The sequence below is a fragment of the Nematolebias whitei genome, chromosome 16 (genome assembly GCF_014905685.2).
Source record: "Nematolebias whitei isolate Nwh7 chromosome 16, NemWhi1, whole genome shotgun sequence".
NCBI lineage: Eukaryota > Metazoa > Chordata > Actinopteri > Cyprinodontiformes > Rivulidae > Nematolebias > Nematolebias whitei.
The window spans coordinates 25,454,265-25,473,403 of NC_056513.1; the positions used below are offsets into that span (position 1 = coordinate 25,454,265).

A 19,139-nucleotide genomic window follows, 5' to 3' on the forward strand; every position below is an offset into this window, starting at 1 on the left:
AAACGTACAGCAAACAGTTAAATGCACAGCAAATAACTAAATGCACAACAAAGAACTAAATGCACAGCAAAAAGTTAACACGCATCAAACAGTTTTCATGTTTATCTTGTTTGTCTATGAAATAGCAAATTACTGTACATGATTTAAAGCCACTGTCTTGCCAATGCTAAATTTTCTGCCTTACTTTACATTTAATAGATATGTTTTGTTTTCTTACAATGCCAAAAAGTCTCTTTATTGAGGGAATGTGTATATCTTTGTATAATATGAAAGTATTATGACTTTAGAAAGTGGCTGCTCAGGTATAATGTATTTACATGGATCTGGTTCCATACAGTGGTGTAGTCTATGTGATACGCGGGTGTTCAGAGTATATCCACTAAAAAAGCTTGGGAATTTCAGTATACTCACTTAAAAGTGCCCAATGATACGAGTCCATGTCATGCATCATTGCCAGTGATACATGACATGGACTCGTATCATTGTCAACACATTTGTAACAATTTGTAGACACATTGAGTTGGTTCAACCCGTTTTGTGTATAATTAATACTTCTGTACTAAACTATTTAATACTTGAACATGTTTTGCTTTGATACTGTTTTCTAAATTCTATAACATGTTTTAATACAAAGTCAACTGTTGTACAAAGTTTGTTGTACATTTATTCAAATAAAAGCATCAGAGAAATTTCAAAATGTTCAATACTCTTAAAAATCAAAATAAATTAATGATTACCTTGTACTAACCGGTGTACTTTGGTTTCTAAGCACAGTAAACCCACTACACAAATGTAGACTACACCACTGGTTCCATATGATTTGGTGGTCAAGTCCCCATACTAGTCTGGTCCACTTCCATTTTGCAGAGTGAATTTGCAGCGTTTCTTTACTTGCAGTTGTTTTGGGGATTTTTAGTGCGTTTGGTATTTGCAGCATTTTACCTTTGCATTTGTTTAGCTGTTTGTACGTTTCTCCTTCTATTTTCTGTGATCGCAGAATTCTTGTTTTGTAGCTTTTTTTTGTCGCATTTGTTTTTTGTGAGTTTTCATCATTCATGTGTTTGCAGCGCGTTTAGCTGTTTGCGGCTCATTTGCACCTGTCGGACACTGTATAGGAAAGAAAGTCTGTATCGCTGATATTCAGACCTTTCTGTGATTACATCACACCACCCTGCTGCATCATGATTATATCTGAACTGGCAGTGGATAAAACTGAAGCAGATATGAGTACGTTCAGGAAATACATGTGACGTTGGACTGAACCTTGACATTTACTGCAGTCCAGAGCTGAGGTATGCAGGTGTTTGTATTCAAGAAAATGAAAGAGACTTTCTCAGAAGACAGAAGAACAGAGTACCACCCTCATCCTGGCTCGTCTTTGTTCAAGCGTTTTAATTACCCCAGCTTGATTTTTGCAGCGATTACACCAGTGCTCAGGCCCTGAAGAGCTCTTCCTGTTGACTACGTCCTCACTGATTACCTTTACATGTACGTGAGGAGCCGAGGGACTGGGACATTAGGTCCAAGTCTCCGTTTTTAGTAAGCTATTGATGGTGTATTCATCATTAAGTCAATAATTGTTTCTTTAGCTGTCCGACAGTATTGAGCAGCTGCTCCCGTAACAACGTTCACTTTCAGGATGGAAAACGGTCCACTTGCTGATTAGCTGAAATGAACAATAGCTTTGAAACAAATTAAATTACTCATCTATTCTAATGCCTCTTGTCTTTGGACTTTCAAAAGTCAAAGGATTTTAATTCATCCACACAAACATCTCTTGGCTCCAGCTGGTACATATTAATTTTAGATTAATGTTATGTTGCCGGTGGAGGATTGATTTTTGTCTGAACAATTCAGTTGTGCCATAGAAAAGTGAAGTCAGTAGCAAAAAGGAGTAACATTATATTGACCGAGACGGTGCAAATGAAAAATAGTGTCCTATTAGTAAATCTGGCTTCTTTAAAAGTATATTTATTTTTAGGAGATTATCATTAATCTGCTATTTCAAAGGGATGCCAGCATGACAATATAGGCAATCTTATTTCATTAGTTTCTTTTGGCTGCTTCCTTCTTCAGAGGTCACCACAGAGAGAAAACTTATATGAAAGATTTGGTTATTTGTTTTACGCCGGATGCATTTCCTAACGCAACCTGGGCTCGAACCCACAACCTCAGGATTACACTGACCACTGAGCTACCACAGCCCCTATCTTCAAACATAGTCTTATTTTACTAAATTATAAAAAAACATCTGCAGCATGTTTTATGAAGGTCATCAAGAAAATTAAAATAGCTGAAGTCACAGTGTTTGTGCTTTCTTACAAGGTGTGGAAAAAGTGTGGAATTAGTTTTTAGTATATATATATTTTGTGTGTATATATATAAATATAAATAAAGGAAAATTAAACTTAAAATATATTTCTATTATAGAGTATGTGTCTTAATTTCTAAAAAAACAAACAAAAAAAACAAATCTTTGGCAAAGTCCCTTCATGTCTTTTTGTTGTCCTGAAATGTGTCCACTGCTTAAGAGGAGGTGAATCCCTTGATAACATGACGACGACTGTATTTGTGATTTACATGGATATTTACAACAAAAACATTTTACGTAAATTGAAATTAACATTTTAAAATTCCTTTGACCTTTTTTTTTATAATGAATTTACATCTATCAAAAAACAAACACTGTACTGAGAAGTACCTGTACAATCGGAATAGTACAAATGTGGTGATTAGAAGTGAGCGGTGTATTCAATGAATTCCCTAGAAATTCAGAAAATGAGCAGAAATCCTGGATTCATGCAGATTTTAACAAGCGAATTGTATTATTACAAAACAACGCATCAGTTTCTGTTTTATATTAGACATATTAACTCCTTACATCAACATTATTAAATGTTTGTTTAACAACTTCGTCACATATAATCCAAACTATTCCAGGAACTGAAAACACAGCTGCACACACCTGCTGCACATAAACACTATAGTTGTGTTAAACTTAATATTTACTAAATATTGAAATTGACTAAATGTTGAAAACGGGTTTTATTTTTATTTTTTTCTACACCTGGCCACTTACATGGCTCTGCTGTTTCTGCTCCAATCTATCATGTGTGGAGACAGGATAGATTTGAAATAGGAAACTAAAGAAAGTGCATTTCCTGTGAAAATGCAGTGTGAATGCTTATTGCAGATGAACCTGCTGAAAAACAGCTGAAATGAGCTAAAAACATGCTGACGTGTAGCTGAAATGTAAGAACAAGCCTAGATTAGCAGAAGAAAACAGAAAGAACACATATTTGCTGAATTAGGTTTAAATAAGCAGAAATGAGCTCAGAAATCAGGAAATCAGCTAAAAAGCTGAAATTAGCATAAAAACAACAACAACAAAAAACAGCTGAATGGTAGCTGAAAAGACAGAAAGAAGCTTAACCTACCAGAAGGAACTGGAAAGAGCTGAACAAAAAAAAAAAAGTGGAATTAGCTGAAAAAGCTAAAAATTTGCATTAAACCAGTTAAATATCAGTTGAAAGAGCAGAAAAAGCTGAAAGGAGCATAACAAGCTGAAATTCGCAAAATGAAGTTAACTAGGCTGAAAGTAGCAGAAATTACCACAAAAAAAAAACCTTGAATTTATTTGAAAACAGCTGAAATTAGCTTTAAAATCCTTTAATGGTAGCTGAAATGGTAGAAGAAGCTTCAATTAGCAGAAGAAAGCAGAAAGAACATGTTTGTCCAATTAGGCTGAAAGAAAAAGAAATGAGCACAAAACATCAAAATTATCTGAAAAAAGCTGGAATAATAATTTCTAATAATGTCTTTAATGTCTGTTTGTAGTATTTTATATTGCTTTATAATGTAGCTGTTTTTGTTTTGTTTTAATATAATTTCTTTTATTTACTTTATTTTATATACTTTTTATATGATTGTCTATTGTTGTCTGTACCTCATCTGTGTTCGTTGTTTAAAACAGGTCTCTTTTGTAAATGAGTCCTCATGGCTCAAAGAGACTAACCTGTATAAATAAAGTTTGAATGAATGAGAAAAATAAGTTAAAAAAAGCTAAAAACTAGCTTAAAAAAGGCAGAAAGAAGCTTAAATTGCAAGAAGGAAGTGGAGAGAGCACATTTTTTCTGAATTAGGTTGAAAAAAGTTGAAATGAGTGCAAAAAATGTGGAATGAATAGAAAAAGCTAAAATTAGCATAAAAACAGCTAAATAGTAGCTGAAATAGCAGAAAAAGCTGAAACTTGTCCAAACTGGTTGAGAGGAAACCAGCTAAAATTAGCTGAAATAATTTAGAAGAAGCACAGAAATTTTGTAGTTAGCAGAAATAATCTGAAAGAAGCACAAAACAGCTGACAAAACATTTACAACTGCATAGGAAGCTGAAAGAAGCTGAAGCAGAACAAAATGTGAAAGGAGCAGTAAAAGGTTGTAAACAGATTCAAAGATTTGACGGATGTAAAATGAGCTCAGTTCATTTTCTATGAGGAAAAAGTGGCAGAAAAGGCTAAATATTTCAAAAAGCTAAAGTTGCACTAATACCAAAAGTCCTAGTACCCTTTTCCTAAAAGAGCTGAACGTTTTTATATATGAATTGTTGAAATAGTACACAAAATGTGGAATGAGTATCGCTTCGAAAAATGTACGGAATGGATCACAATAGTGTGAATTCTTCATAAACATTATTAAATGAACAGAAACCGTTCTCATACAGGGTTTGTTGTAGATAAAATGTTTTATTAAACGTGCACAGAATAATTAAATGCATGAAGATGTATTTTTATTTTGTATTTGAATAAAAAATATCAAACATACATTTATTTTCAATCCAATAACCAATTATTTATCATGGGAAGCTCATAATGGTAATAAAACTATGTTTTCATCTTTCCACAGTTTGTGTATCAGGACATAGACGTCATCACAACTGAAGATAAAAAGGCAGGTATTATTGCTTTATTTTTATTATTATTATACAAATTTTGTTATTGTATGGCATGAATAATTAGTTTCCCAAGTATTACAGTGAATTAAAGTAGAATGCTGAAGGTGTACATTACCATATAAGCCAACGTTCAAGGTTTTAAAGTGATGATTCAGACATTTTAAAGTAGTGTTCTGTAGAAAGGTTGCCAACAGTTAATATCTTACCTGTTGTAGATCACTTTTTGAATGGTGCCTGTTCTGAACACATTAATGAGAAAACAGATAGACCAAGTTGGGTCAAGAAGACCAAAGTGGAAAACTATTGTCCTAAAATATTTTAATCTCCACTCTAAAAGAAATTGTTGCAGTTCATGCAAACAATGTTTTGTAAAGATTTAGACCAAGTCACATTGGGATTATATGATCTTTGGTTTGTTACCAACAATGATTTGTGTGAAACATGGTTTTACTGCAAAACTATTTAAAAGAATTATACTAAATAAATAAATATATATATATATATATATATATATATATATATATATATATAAATGAATGAACAGTCATCAAAAGTGGTCTAAAATCAGATTAAAATGTTCAAGTTTACATTTTTATTGCGTAAACATTTGTTTTTAAACGTTGCATTGCTTTCATAAAGTTTCTATGCCAAGTTGCACCTGGTAAGTTTCATTTTGCAATCATCGATATGAACCACCAGTCAGCTTGGCCTTCACTGTAACCAATGAATTTTATATATAAATTTTTTTTTTTTAAATCTGAATTTGTAAGAGTGAGAGTGTAAATGTTTTTGAAATAGTGTTTGTGTGAAGTGAAACAAATATTTTTGAAACTGGAGTTGTTTTAAGATGGCAGCTGTCATCTTTGATCAGATTTGCTCAGACTAGCCATTGATTAAACACAGTGGTTCCCAACACTGGTCCTTGAGGAACACCGTCCTGCATGTTTTAGTTGTTTCCCTGCTTCAACACACCTGATTCAGTGATTTAATTACTTCCTCACATTCTGCAGAATGAGGGAGTGGTGGTGCAGAGGTTAGAGAAGGTGGGTCTGTGATCGGAAGATCGTCGGTTCAACTCCGGGTACTGACAACATCAAAATGTGGGTAGGAAAGGTGAAGCATCCATACCTACCTCCACCCTCATTTGCCTTGAGCAAGGCCCTTAACCTCCACCATCTGCTCCCCCGGGCACCCTAGATAGCAGCTCTCTGCTCCACACAGAGGGCTGTGGTAGCTCGGTGGTCTGTGGTTGTGTCAGGAAGGGCATCCGGCGTAAAAATAATTGCCAAGTCTTCGTGCGACTGAGTTCGCTGTGGCGACCCATAAAGAAGGGAGTAGCCAAAAAAAAAAGAAAGTTCTGCAGAAACCTGTTAATTACCCATTAATTAAAAGCAGGTGTGTCAGAGCAGAGAAACAACTAAAGCATGCAGGATGGTGTTCCTCAAGGACCAGGGCTGGGAACCCCTGGATTAAAGAGCCATCTCGCACATATATTAAAGGGTAATGTTTCTACAGAAACTCACCTAAAACACCCTAAATTATCCCTATAATACACAGAACATTACCTGAAAAACCCAAAGTGTCACATTTAACAGCTGCATAACAAATTGCCTGGTACTATGCATTATGTAATTGTGCTTTCATTTAATGGTGTCAACAATAGAAAATTATGGACTTCAGATTTTACACCGCTCAAGAAGAGAGTTGAGTGGGAGATACCTCAGTTTGGTGTTGAACAAGGACACACACACACACACACACAAATGATCCTAGATGAGCATTTGTTAAAACTCTTTAATTTAGATGTGTTTATTTTAAATCTAATTACAGTACAATATCACATCCTAAATGTAACTGGATTCCTCTTTAAATAACCAGAATGCTCAGTTATTTGTTGTGAAAGGCGATCATGTGAACACACGCTGCTGTGCGGCGCACTGTTAAGATTATTCTGCCCATCAGCGTGCAGATAAACTCATAAAACACAGATGTAGAACCTGAGAGGGTCAACCAAAGTGTTGGTGCCTGTGCCCATGAAGGACGGATTTATGCAGAGGGAAAGGTGGTGATGAGGTCGTGGCCCTCCGGTGGTCTCATTCTGGCTCGAGCATGAATCTCGCAGTACAGCTGCCCTTCCACGAAGAAGTAACCCATCTGTTTCAGGTTGACGTCGCAGTCGGAGCACACAAAGCAGCCGGGATGATGGTACGTGTCCCGAGCTTTCACCACCGTCCCGCTGCAGCATCACAAACCCACAGAAATCAGTTTACAGCAATGATTTGAGCAACTTCATCATTTACTGTTCAGAAATATGCACCCACTACTTTGAATGTGCAAAAAAGAGAACATTTATCATTTATTATATATTTTACTATTATCTTCAAACTAGGCCTGTCACAATAAACAAACATTTAATCGCATGATAAATGAAAACTTTCAACCTCATTTCAATTTATCAGCTTCATTATTTCTTCGTCTCTCTCTTTCTACTGAAGACACTGGATGACAAAAAGCTCAACTCTGTTTTAACCGTCCAAAATCAGTTTTTGGATCGTTAAAAGCAGCAAAGCTGAGAAGCTACGTTACGAGCTAAGCTAACAGGCCGACCTCAGGAAAAAACTCCGTCTTGTCAAAGCTCCAAAATTCACGTTTGAAACCCGTGCCGTTCTGTAAAAAGTTGTTTTTCTCTGCAAAAAGAAGCTGAGAACTTGTTTACAGATGTTTTTATTAAAAGCTTTGTGTGAAAAATGCTATGCTAAAGAGCTCAAACCACACCGAGCGTCCGCCATTTTGAGAACCAAAAAGCAGGAACGAGAGACAGCCCATGTCACGTCAAGGGGCAATAATTACTAATTATTGTCAAATTGCAAACGATATTATCGTTTATCGCAATAATTTCTGAGACAATTAATCGCCCAGCAAAATATGTTATCGTGACAGGCCTACTTAAAACATTTTCAAAGAGTAACTGTCAGGGGTATTTATGTAAAGGTCATGGATGTAATCACTTACTGATGTTAAATTATTGTAGAACCATGTGTTAGAGTCTTTTTGTCTACTCAGAAAGGAGCCTGCATAACTGACAACTTCTGATGCCTTCAAATCTGTGAGCTGTGAAGCAGAGGCCGTCTTGACATCACCTCTGATTAGTATTATAAGTAGACTTCTTTATGCTGTCTGCAGGCAGACCTTGTGACCACAGTAACATCTTTGTAAGCCTGTTTTCAATTCTGCGCCTCACGCAAGTAAAACTGGGTTGAAAAATCTCCTCGTTATTCTCTTGCATGGCTTATTTAAGTAATGAGTTGATGAAAGGGTAATTAATTTATCCAACAGTAACTGATATATATATATTTTTTTTTTGGAGGGGGGGGATAGAGTGGGGTTGGTGATTCATTCACCCATAATGCACTTAAAATGCTGCCAGTTTTATTCATATATATTTTCATTTGTTTATCCTATGTCATGTTTCATTGCTCTGGTGTGTAATTTTCTTAGTACTTATGCTAAATGCCAACGCATCACATGAGATGTTTGTTTCTATTACATTAAACTGAGATGTACCAGAACATTTTATCTTATTTAATGAACATATTGATGCATGCTCAGCCCTAACGTGAGCCACATGTGATTCTATTTTCACTCACACAATCCCGTTCCCACACTTGTCGCAGATGGGCAGTTTCTGCAGGTTTCCTGTAGGCGGAGCAGCTTTGGTTGTGGGGGCCTTCACGGTCCGAGTCACAATGGGCCGAGTGCCTGACCAGGGCAGAGAGAAACCACTGAACAAAACAAGCCTGAATGGCTGGAGGGCATAAATTAAAGGAAAACACTTGAGAGATATGAGGCAAGAACACTTGAGGGATGTACAATAACCTCTTGTCTCCTAATTGACGATTCCTTTTGGTTCTAACCATATTTTATAGTTAAACTCCAGCAGGACAATTTGGTTTCTGTTCAGTGGAGGACAAACACAGAGAAGTGCTTTTGTATTGACAGATTATGCTGCTTTAACAGCACTTGAATAAAGAAGAAACACGGTAATAAAAAAAGTCTCATTACTGTTAGGAACCTCTGTATTTCCTCTAGTCTTTTATGCAACAATGTATTATAAAATAAAAGCTTAAGGTTGGTTAATGGTTGTTGTTTTAATATTTGCCTCAGTTTGGCTACAACACGTTAATCATGTGGATAAATTAAGTAAACCAAAACAAAAGGCATTTCCTGCAATTGTGCTGAAAGGCTTATGAGCTGAAGAAACTGAAATCAAATACTGTATTTACAAGTAAAAGAAGCAGAACAGTTCTAGTAGCTCAAAAAAAAAAAATAATAATAGCAGCTAAACAGTAGCTAAAAGCTAAAAGGAATGAAGATAGTTGAAAGCAAAAAATATTAAAAGACTGGCTGAAAGATAAAAACAAAAGATTAGCTCAAGATAAAACTCAAAAGCAGCAAAACACTAAGTCAAGCTAAAAGTAGCTAGAACACTTGTTAAAAATACCAAAGACACCAGCTAAAGGTTATAAATAGTAAAAGCCTAGTTAAAAGTTACAAGAAGCAAGAGGCTAGCAGAATGCTAAAAGGAGCAGAACACCAGTTAAAAACAAAAATGAACATTAGCTAAAAGCTAATATACGATAAGCAAAACGCCTGGCAAAAGCTAAAATAATATGTTAGCTGAAAGTTGTAAAACCCCAGCTAAAAACAAAGCAGAAAGTTAGCTAAAAGCGAAAAGAAGAAAAGCACAAGATCTAATTGAAATAAATAAATAAATTAATAAGTGTAATGTAAAAGCTAAAAGTAAAAGAACACTAGCTAAATGCTTAAATGAGATAAAGCATGAGATAAAAGTACCGAAACAAACGTAGACGCTAAAAGTAGCTAAAGGCTACCTAAAAACTAAAGTAGCAGAGATGTAGCAAAAAAGTAAAGAAATGATGAAGCAGGTTTCAAAGATTTTTTTGGATGAACTGAAGCAATTTCAATATATTTATATGAGGAAAATATTTATTAAAGTTAAGTAAATTGAAAACTTACACAGACCAACAAATATAGCATCCATATCCTGAATGACATGAATGTTTTGAAATATGAATGACAACTATAGCACACAGTATGGCAGAGGTAGGTAAACTACAAAACTGTATATAAAAATAAAGGCTGGGGGATGGGGTGGGGTGTGAAAGCTAATTCAGAATCCACTCAATTAAAAAAGAAAGAAAAATAAACACAATCAAAACACACACTAAGGTATTCTATTATGAAGAGTTAGCACAGGGCTATTCAACTAAATTGCTCAGGGACACAGTTACTGAAAGTCAAGAGCTCAGGGTCCAGACATTCAGCAGTTATTGTCATTAAATTTGTTTTATGGTTTAAAATCTAGTTTTATTTAAAAATTAACCTTGGCCGAACTGAGCTCACCCGTGGGCCTAATTGGGCCCCTGGGCCACCAGTTGAATAGCCCAGGTTTAGCACAAACATGAGCAGGTATGCTGACTGAGAAGCTGCAAACATCTGCTGCTAAAGTTAGCCGAGCGTCTGTGGAAAAGCTCCTGAGAAATGCTTTTATTGTTTTGGAGGAAATGCATCATCTGGGAAGGAAAAGCTCACCATCACTGTCGATAAACTCCTGCAGGGCTTTAAAGGAACCAGACTGCCGAGGTTCCTGGGGCTCTGCTTCTTCTTTCTGCAACATCCGGTACACATCAGAATCCTCGATGCTGCTCAGAGTCCTGGGACTGAGCATTCAGAGACACAAGTACACGTCAAGTACACGTTGCTTCGTACACAAACGAGCCAAATATCTGAGGAGGCTGCAGCATGCTAACTTTGCCTTTAAGCAAGGTAAATATCAAATATTAAAGTTTTACAGACAGAATACTTTTTGTGGTGATTTACAAAATGTTGATGCACAATCAAGACATTCTTTTTGTCGTGTTAGATGTTTATTTGCTTATGCAAAAGTTATGAGACTTCTTTGTTACATACAAACCGTGAAACAGCCTAAAAATGCTTTTAGCTAACGAAGCTCTGTTCATGTCAGTGTCTGGATAGCAAGTGGTTTTTGTAAAAATGGACAACAGATGATATTCATTCAACCTTTATTTATACTGATTACTCCCATTGAACCTCGGGAACTCATTTACAAGAGAGACTTGATATATGGCTATTTTCCTGCGGGGTCCCACAAGGCTCCGTTCGTGGGCCCCTTCTGTTCTCATTGCATCTGCTCTCCTTGGGGTCTATCCTGAGGAAATATGGTCTTTCATTTCATTGTTATGCTGATGACTGTCAGATTTATCTGCCCTTAAAACCCAACAGCTCCAGCTCCATTTGCCCTCTGTTAAAATGTCTTCTTGATGATATCAAGGCATGGATGGCTTCAAATTTTTTAAGTTTCAATGATCAAAAAATTGAAGTCATTGTGTTTAGCCCTAGCTCTACTGCTGTCACTGATCCCGCTAATCATGACTCTCTTCAGCCTTATCTTAAGCAGTCTGTTACGAATCTTGGGATGGTGTTAGACTTGGAATTTAAGTTCAATAAACAGATGTAGTTTGCATGTTCTCTCCGTGCATGCATGGGTTTTCTTCAGGTACTCCGGTTTCCTCCCACAGACCAAAAAACATGCATGTTAGGCTGATTGGTAACTCTAAATTGTCCCTAGGTGTGAGTGAGAAAGTGAATGGTTGTTTGTCTTGTTTGTCTCTATGTGGCCCTGTGATGGACTGGAGACCTGTCCAGGGTGTACCCCGCCCCTCACACAGTGATTGCTGGACATGGGCACCGGCGACCCCCATGACCCAAAATGGAAGAAGGAATGGTAAAAGATAATGGATGGATGGAAGGATAAACAGATTAACTCTGTTCTTTAAAAAAAAAAACTTCTTCCAATTAAGGCAGATCGCTAAACTTAAGTTCATGCTGTCCAGATCTGACCTTGAAAAATTAGTCCGTGCATTTGTTACATCTTGGCTGGACAACTGTAACACACAAATGTTGGGGTCAGTCAGGCTTCACTTTCCCGTCTCCAGCTCATCCAAATGCTGCAGCTTGGCTATTAACAGGAACATGTAGGTTTGAGCAAATTTGACTGGTTTTGTATGAATTTGTCCAAACATTACTTTTTGAAACAATTTGAAGAAAAATGTTATTTTGATCCTGATGGTTGCACCACAGCAAACTCAGATTAAATTAAACAATCAATTTTTTTAATTTATAAAATGCTAAGTTTTTTAAGGACAGCTTCTTTTTTGTACAAAGCTACTACCTTTAACCTGTGGTATTTCACATAATTTCAACATCAAATATTGCATTCAGTGTCATAATTTATGTTTTTGATGTTGCGAAAGCTAAGTTGATTCATTCAAATCTCCATAACAGATAAGACATTAACATTAAAACAAACCCTCACTTAAATGTTCAAGTGTTAGTCCTTGCAGAAATTGTAAAATTTTAGGTTTAAAAATTAATACCAAAGTCAAAGCAACAATAGGCTAATTCCGGTGGATAAAGGCTAAACTCAATAAAAAAGATCAGGCAGTAAAAGGATTTAAACAAGGACAAATGGACTTCTCAAGCAATCATCAAATGCAAACTCAGCTTTTTGTGAAGCTGCCATGTTTTTAAAAGTCAAGTATGCCGCCATAAGGGCGGCTCGCCTGTAGGGGGCGCTAGGGTGCTGCCCATCTGGAACTACTCACCATTTTACATTGAAGAATGAAAACTTAAAAAAAATTTAATAAAAATGAAATAATAAAATAAAAATGTTTCAAAATATATGTATATATTTTTTGTTGTTGTGTAGGATAAATATTTTATTGTTAAAGATGAGCTACGTTTGTTTCAAAAAACGTCTGATTGGTGACAAATTTTCGTTCCCTGCCGGTGTATGAATCTAATGCGTCATAATTAAAAGTAAATATTAATCAGAAGTATAAAATGTAAGGTGGAAGGTTAAAGTCTCAGTTAATGAAGTAATTTCAATAAAAACTCTTATTGATGTGGATTTATAAGTAATAAAGGTCTACACAAAAGAAAGTCATGAAGTGCACACAAAGCAAGCAGCGTTTTCTTCACTGCACTCCTGATTTTGGCAGTGGTTATTTTCTGTACGTGGTACAGAACATTTTTTTTTCCCCGTTACCGTATATATTTATCTGTATTTATCCATAGATTTGGGATGGGGTATCTTTGTGTTTGGTGTTCTAATAAATAAATAAATAAAAATGCATACAAAATACAATTATTATCTTCCTTTTTATGCGCCTCTTGTACAGCTTACAGTTTTATTCTTCAGCAAGTGTTTTGTTAGATTTTATCTCATTCAGGGCAGTTGGACCAAATGACAGAATGTCTTTTAACTTCCACCTTAAAAATTTTACCAGGACTGTCCATCCTTCCATCCATCCATCCATCCATCCATCCATCCATCCATCCATCCATCCATCCATCCATCCATCCATTATCTTTACCCACCTCTTCCTTTTTGGGTCGCAGGGGTCACTGGTGCCCATATCCAGCAGTCACTGTGCGAGAGGTGGGGGACACCCTGGACAGGTCTCCAGTCCAGAGACAAACAAGACAGACAACCATTCACTCTCTCACTCACCTAGGGACAATTTAGTTACCAAACCGGAGTACCCGGAGAAAACCCACGCATGCACAGAGTGAACATGCAAACTCCACCCAGAAAGGCCCCCGGCTGGGATTCGATCCAGCAACCTTCTCAATGAGAGGCGGCAGCTCTACCGATTGTGCCACCGTGCCGCCCCATTACCAGGACTGCCTTCTGCATAATTAATTTTTTTTTCATTTACCCTTTATTTATTTATACAGGTGAGCCACGAGAACTCATTTTCAAGAGAGACCTGTTTAGGGAGCAGATGGGGGTTAAGGGCCTTGCTCAGGGGCCCAGAGTGGGGCGAATGAGGGTGGAGGCAGGTGTGGGTGTTTCACCTTTGCCACCCACTTTTTATGTTAACGGTACCGGGAGGTGAACCTGCGACGTTCTGATCACAGGACCATCTTCTCTAACCTCTGCGCCACCACTCCCCATAATGGTACAAAACTTTGAAAAGATTTGTCACTGAAGGATGCATGAAAACCGATATATGAGAATTTATCACGTTATAATTGGAACAAAACTGAAACTGAGTTTGAATCAGCATCCATTTAGTTCAGAATTAGGATTTGGACAGGTTTTTGTGTGTGTGTTTGTGTGTAATTGTGAACTGGTTGAACACAATTTGTTGCAGCAACCACCTGTCAGACTTGGGGTGAACCAGGCCTCGCATCTGACCCTCCATGGCGTCCTGGATGTTGCCAGAGGAGTAGAGGCCTATGGGAGTGTTGTAGGACGTGCTGACCACCTGGCGCTTGTCATCGATGTTTGCGGCTGCGACAAACGGCTGAGCTCTCCGGTTGTGTGCTGTGCCAATCGGTTTATGCTCCTTTAGATAACAGAAGGAGACAAATACACATTTTTATTCTAATAATGAGGGGAAAAAACTAGGGGAAGCATCAAGTCTATTAACAGTAAAGTTGAAAAAAGTCTTACAAACCTGCTGCTCTGCTTCCAGGTTTATTTTAAATGGATGAGCTCTCCCTTCCTCCATCACACGAGGAGACCATAGTCTGGATTCATTCCTGAGATTATGCACACAGAACACGTCAACATGACATTTCAAAATATAAACTTTGTCTTCAAGTTTGCAGAAGAAAGTGAAATTCCTTGAAATTTCATTCCAGTTTGGTCTTGTTATTTTATTGGTGATTTATCATATTTTTCACCATATAAGTCACACCTGTTTGCATAAATTTGCAAGTCCTGTGACTTATACACCAAAGTGACTAATATACATGTTTTTTCTCCATATTTATAACCCAAGTTATGGCTGAGTCTGATGATTTCATTCATTCTGACATGGAAAACATTGAACACTACCATTTTCAGCCACTAGAGGGCCCTCGAGAAATGTGGCAAGCCAAGTGTCATTAAAAGGTAAAAGTGGCTATTAATGAGACACTCGGCTTGCCATACAAAGCCACCTTCGTCTTGCTGCAGAACTGGAGCAAACGTCAAATCAGCTGCATTTCACTGCACCACCCAGGAAAAATGCAGCTGATTTGATAATTAAAGTGCATTTATTAAGGAAAAATTAGACTGAGATTCACCTTTGCTATAATTTCGAGCAAACAATTTTTTTTTTTTTTTTCATTTAGCCTTTATTTATCCAGGTTAGTCTCATTGAGCCACGAGAACTCATTTTCAAGAGAGACCTGTTTAGGGAGCACATGGTGGGGGTTAAGGGCCTTGCTCATGGGCCCAGAGTGGGGTGAATGAGGGTGGGGGCAAATAATTGTTTTTAAGTGATAATCTTGTTAAAAGTCCTCCTGTCCACGCTCCTGCGGCCGCCATTTGGCAGTCAATCGATTTTTGATACAACACCGGCCAACATTTCCAGGTGGTCAGCGGTGACGCGTAATAGATGCGACTTATACGGCGAAGTGACTTATTTATGCTTTTCCCCACTTTATTAGACATTTTTGGACTGACGCGACTTGTACGGCGGCAAGCACGGTATGTCTAATTGTTGAATTATTTTCTTACTTTTATTATCTTTCATATTTTTCCTACTCTTAGTTTTAAGCCGGCGCACGTCAAAAATTCCATATTGTTTTACTCTCACCACCTGCGGAGACACCGTCTTCTGCCTTGCCCCCCAGTCAGAACTAGTTCTCACAGCACTTTGCACTGAGTATTCTGTGGGAGGTCAGAACTTTGTGGTGATGTTTGTTGATGAAAAGTAGCCACAGAGCAGCAGCTGCTAAGGATCTGCTGGCCGAAGGTGTGAGAAAATCCAACCATCCGTACAACTGTTGCAGTTAAAAAGTCAAATAAAACTGATAGAGATAGTCAAAGAACTTGTCTAAGGAGATTGGCACGTTTAGTGCAGAGGAGAGAGCACAGACAGCTCTCCATAGACTGGGAAGGAGTGCTCCTCAGCCATGTTCCTTCACCATCTGTCAGAAATGGAGGCCTCTTTGTGACAAATGTACAAACTAGCATTTCTCCTCAGTTAACAACAGAAATACCAGATGTTCCTCCTCCAACTCTTTTATCAGCAACTAAAAATACAGTCTGAAACCGTGCCGTCTGGGTTGATTCTGAGTGACGTGTGCTGCAGAGGGAGGACGTATTACGACTTCTCCCCCACTGCTTCTCCTCACAGTATGAATAGTCCGTGCGAAAATGATAGTCTCAAATCACATCAGCGAAACTTTGTGAAGTATAATGGTGCTCCTGCTCTTAAGAAGGAAAAAAAAAAGATGTTGCTTCTGGACTTCAAAGAGGGTGTGTTTGATAAGGCTATTAGTTCAAATGAAAAACTACAGTGAAATCAATATGACATGTAGGTTTTGGTCAAAGCCTTACATCTGTCAGTGTGCACTGTCTGAAGCACAGAGTCCAGTTCAAATCCGAGATAAATTCAATAAGAGATCGTTTAAACACCTTAGCTTTATGGCAACAATATAATTTAGTCTAAAAATATTAAGTCAGGTCCCCTGGACCGGTTCTTCTTTGTTGAAATGCTTCGTCTTTTATCCAAAGGACTTCCTCAGTCTGAGGAGCTGCAACAAACTCAGTCTCTTAAATAGCACCTTCTCAGAGTGGATCAACCAGTTTTGCTGCTGACAACCAAAACCAGCTGATCACATGCTCAAGAAGGACCATCAGCCTAACAATGGATCATTAGCACACTGATGGCTGTTTACTATTCACAGAGGGCTGAGTGATACTAGCAATCACAGCATTGTAAGAGGGGGACAGTTGAACCCGGAGGCCTCCACCCCTGTTTAATGATGGACGATTTCTTTTCACAAAGATGGCCTCCTTTACTCCTCTCTCAAACCATCATTCCTCTCTGTCCAGGATGTGAACATCTTCATCCCTGAAAGAGTGACCGCTGGCCTGGAGATGAGTGTAGACCGCAGAGTCCTGGCCTGATGATGTTGATCTTCTGTGCTGGGTCATCCTTTTGGCCAGTGGCTGTTTAGTTTCCCCGATGTAAGACTGATCACCCTCCTGACACTGAACAGCATACACAATATTACTGTTTGTGCCGGGGGACTGGATCTTTGGGATGAATCGGTCAAACTCAAACTACTCAAACAAGGTACTAGCTTGTCAGTCTGGTCAGAATAAAACTATGTTTACAAACTGAAGTAGCTTAAAGAGACATCTACAGCAGGTAAGATATTGTTTGTCTATAACCTGTTTCTAAACTCTAAGATTATCTGAACTATTGCTTTAAGAAACAGAGTATTTAACCATTTTCTTTTTTTGTGCAACACCAACCTTTCAACAGTCAGACCGAGCTGACTGGTGGCTTCTTTAATCTTGCTTTGGGCTTCACAGTGCAGCATGTTGGCAGCGGGGACCCCCTCTATGGCCAGGATGACATCACCAGGACACAAGTCGGCAGTAGACGCCTTACTGCCAGGAGTGATCTGGAATAGAGTTAGGGTCAGTCAAGATGACGTCAAAAATGAATCAGATGAACTAATAATTACTTTCTGCAAGTGTCAAAAAGTTGACACAGACAAAAACACTAGCGCTCCACTAAACATTTAGTTCCCTTCTAGACTTGGCACGTCTTACATTAGAATGCCTTCAAGAGCTCCCCGTCTTTCTCATAAACTCCATTCAGATGGTCCAGCTCCTCTGAACATTCCTCTGCTCCTCATCAGGGACACTTCATCTCCTTGTACAGTTTTCAGTTTCCTAACCTGTTTGTTCTCCTGCTCACATCACAGCTTCATGGGACCGTCTTTCCCAGCTTCCCACCTGGCCTCAATATGTCTCCAAAATGCAAAAACGTATAACTCCATTGAAAAGTCAAACACGAGTGAGGACGTCTTTACGACCTAAATGCTCATTTTTTTCTAAGAGCATTCATGCCAGAAAAGCTGCTGCTGCTCGCTGGACTGATGTTGTTTAAAACATGAATGCAGTCCAGCTCTTGTCACAAACAACACAATCAACGTGCACAGTGATGGCATCCAGATGGAATATGTACTCTGTTGGCCAAGACACAAGTATTACAAGCAAGAATGTCCAGCCAGAGCTACACTGGGATCAGAGAGGATACCTTCAACTAGAACCGATCCCACACCGCAGGACTGGGCCTCCAGTCTGTCATATTGTGTTACTGGACACGACAAATCGAGCTGCACAGAGACGTTACAGTCAAACTATGATTCGGTCATCTGCCTATAAATAACAGGAGGGGGTCATGCTGCCAAACAGGGAGCAGTAATTTATAGAGGAGCATTTGCTGAAGAGACTGTTTTACTGTTTCAGTGTCTGTGAACTGAATCTTTATTTCCACTTACCTCTGTTTGAAACAGAACCACCTTTTTTTTGTATTGTTCTTTTTCTTTGTTTCTATTTCTGCTTTTTTAGATTTCAGGTATAGGAACACAGTTCAACACGCAATTTACTGTACATGAAAAAGTGTGAATAAATCAAAGAGATCTTTACAAAAGCAGATAAAAGATTACATTTTACATTAAATTGCATTACATATTGCATTTCTTGAAGGACAACGATTGTTGTTTTTATATTTCTGTAGGGGGAATTGATTTGATTTAAATGTCATATTTAGTTTTAAAAAGTTTTCATAGAAAAAAATGTTTTGTGGATTTAGATGGATTATTTTAAAGATTAAATCACATTTTTGATTTTGCAATTATTAGCAAAGTGTAATTTAAAGGTGATTATTATTGTTAGACTGTCTTGTATACTACCTAGTCGACTTTTTATAAAAGTTTTATAAAGTTTGTTTCAGAAAACATGATATTCCGATTTAATTTTATTGTTGACAGATTTAAATGAAGGTCAGACATTACTCAACATCTGAAACATTCAGTAAAATGCTGGAACTGGGGGAGAGGGGATGATGAAACTAACAAAATTTATAGTTTAAATGTGGCTTTTGACTTAACGAGAGTATGAGTCTCAAATGAAGCTGAGAGTTGATGTTGTAGTATTTTTATGTTATTTGTAATTTATTTCTAGTTATCATATTTAATGTTTTATTGCCATTTTAAATTATACTTAGGTCTACTTAAGTTGTTTTGAACAAAAGAAGTAAATTTAACTTCAATGTCATACATATCTG

General features: G+C 37.6%; 1 protein-coding gene across 1 annotated transcript in view; it reads right to left on the reverse strand.

Moving 5' to 3' along the window:
• Positions 1 to 6,726: 6,726 nt before the first annotated feature.
• Positions 6,727 to 19,139, reverse strand: part of LOC119423006 (PDZ and LIM domain protein 3) — a 21,402-nt gene continuing 8,989 nt past the window's right edge. Inside the window, exons 2-7 of the mRNA XM_037690418.1 lie at positions 17,315 to 17,466; positions 14,517 to 14,601; positions 14,218 to 14,405; positions 10,564 to 10,691; positions 8,598 to 8,709; positions 6,727 to 7,186 (exon numbers count right to left, since the gene is read on the reverse strand). Of these exons, the coding sequence (XP_037546346.1) occupies positions 6,997 to 7,186; positions 8,598 to 8,709; positions 10,564 to 10,691; positions 14,218 to 14,405; positions 14,517 to 14,601; positions 17,315 to 17,466 (855 nt within the window). The 3' untranslated portion in view covers positions 6,727 to 6,996. The remainder of the gene's footprint in view (positions 7,187 to 8,597; positions 8,710 to 10,563; positions 10,692 to 14,217; positions 14,406 to 14,516; positions 14,602 to 17,314; positions 17,467 to 19,139) is intronic.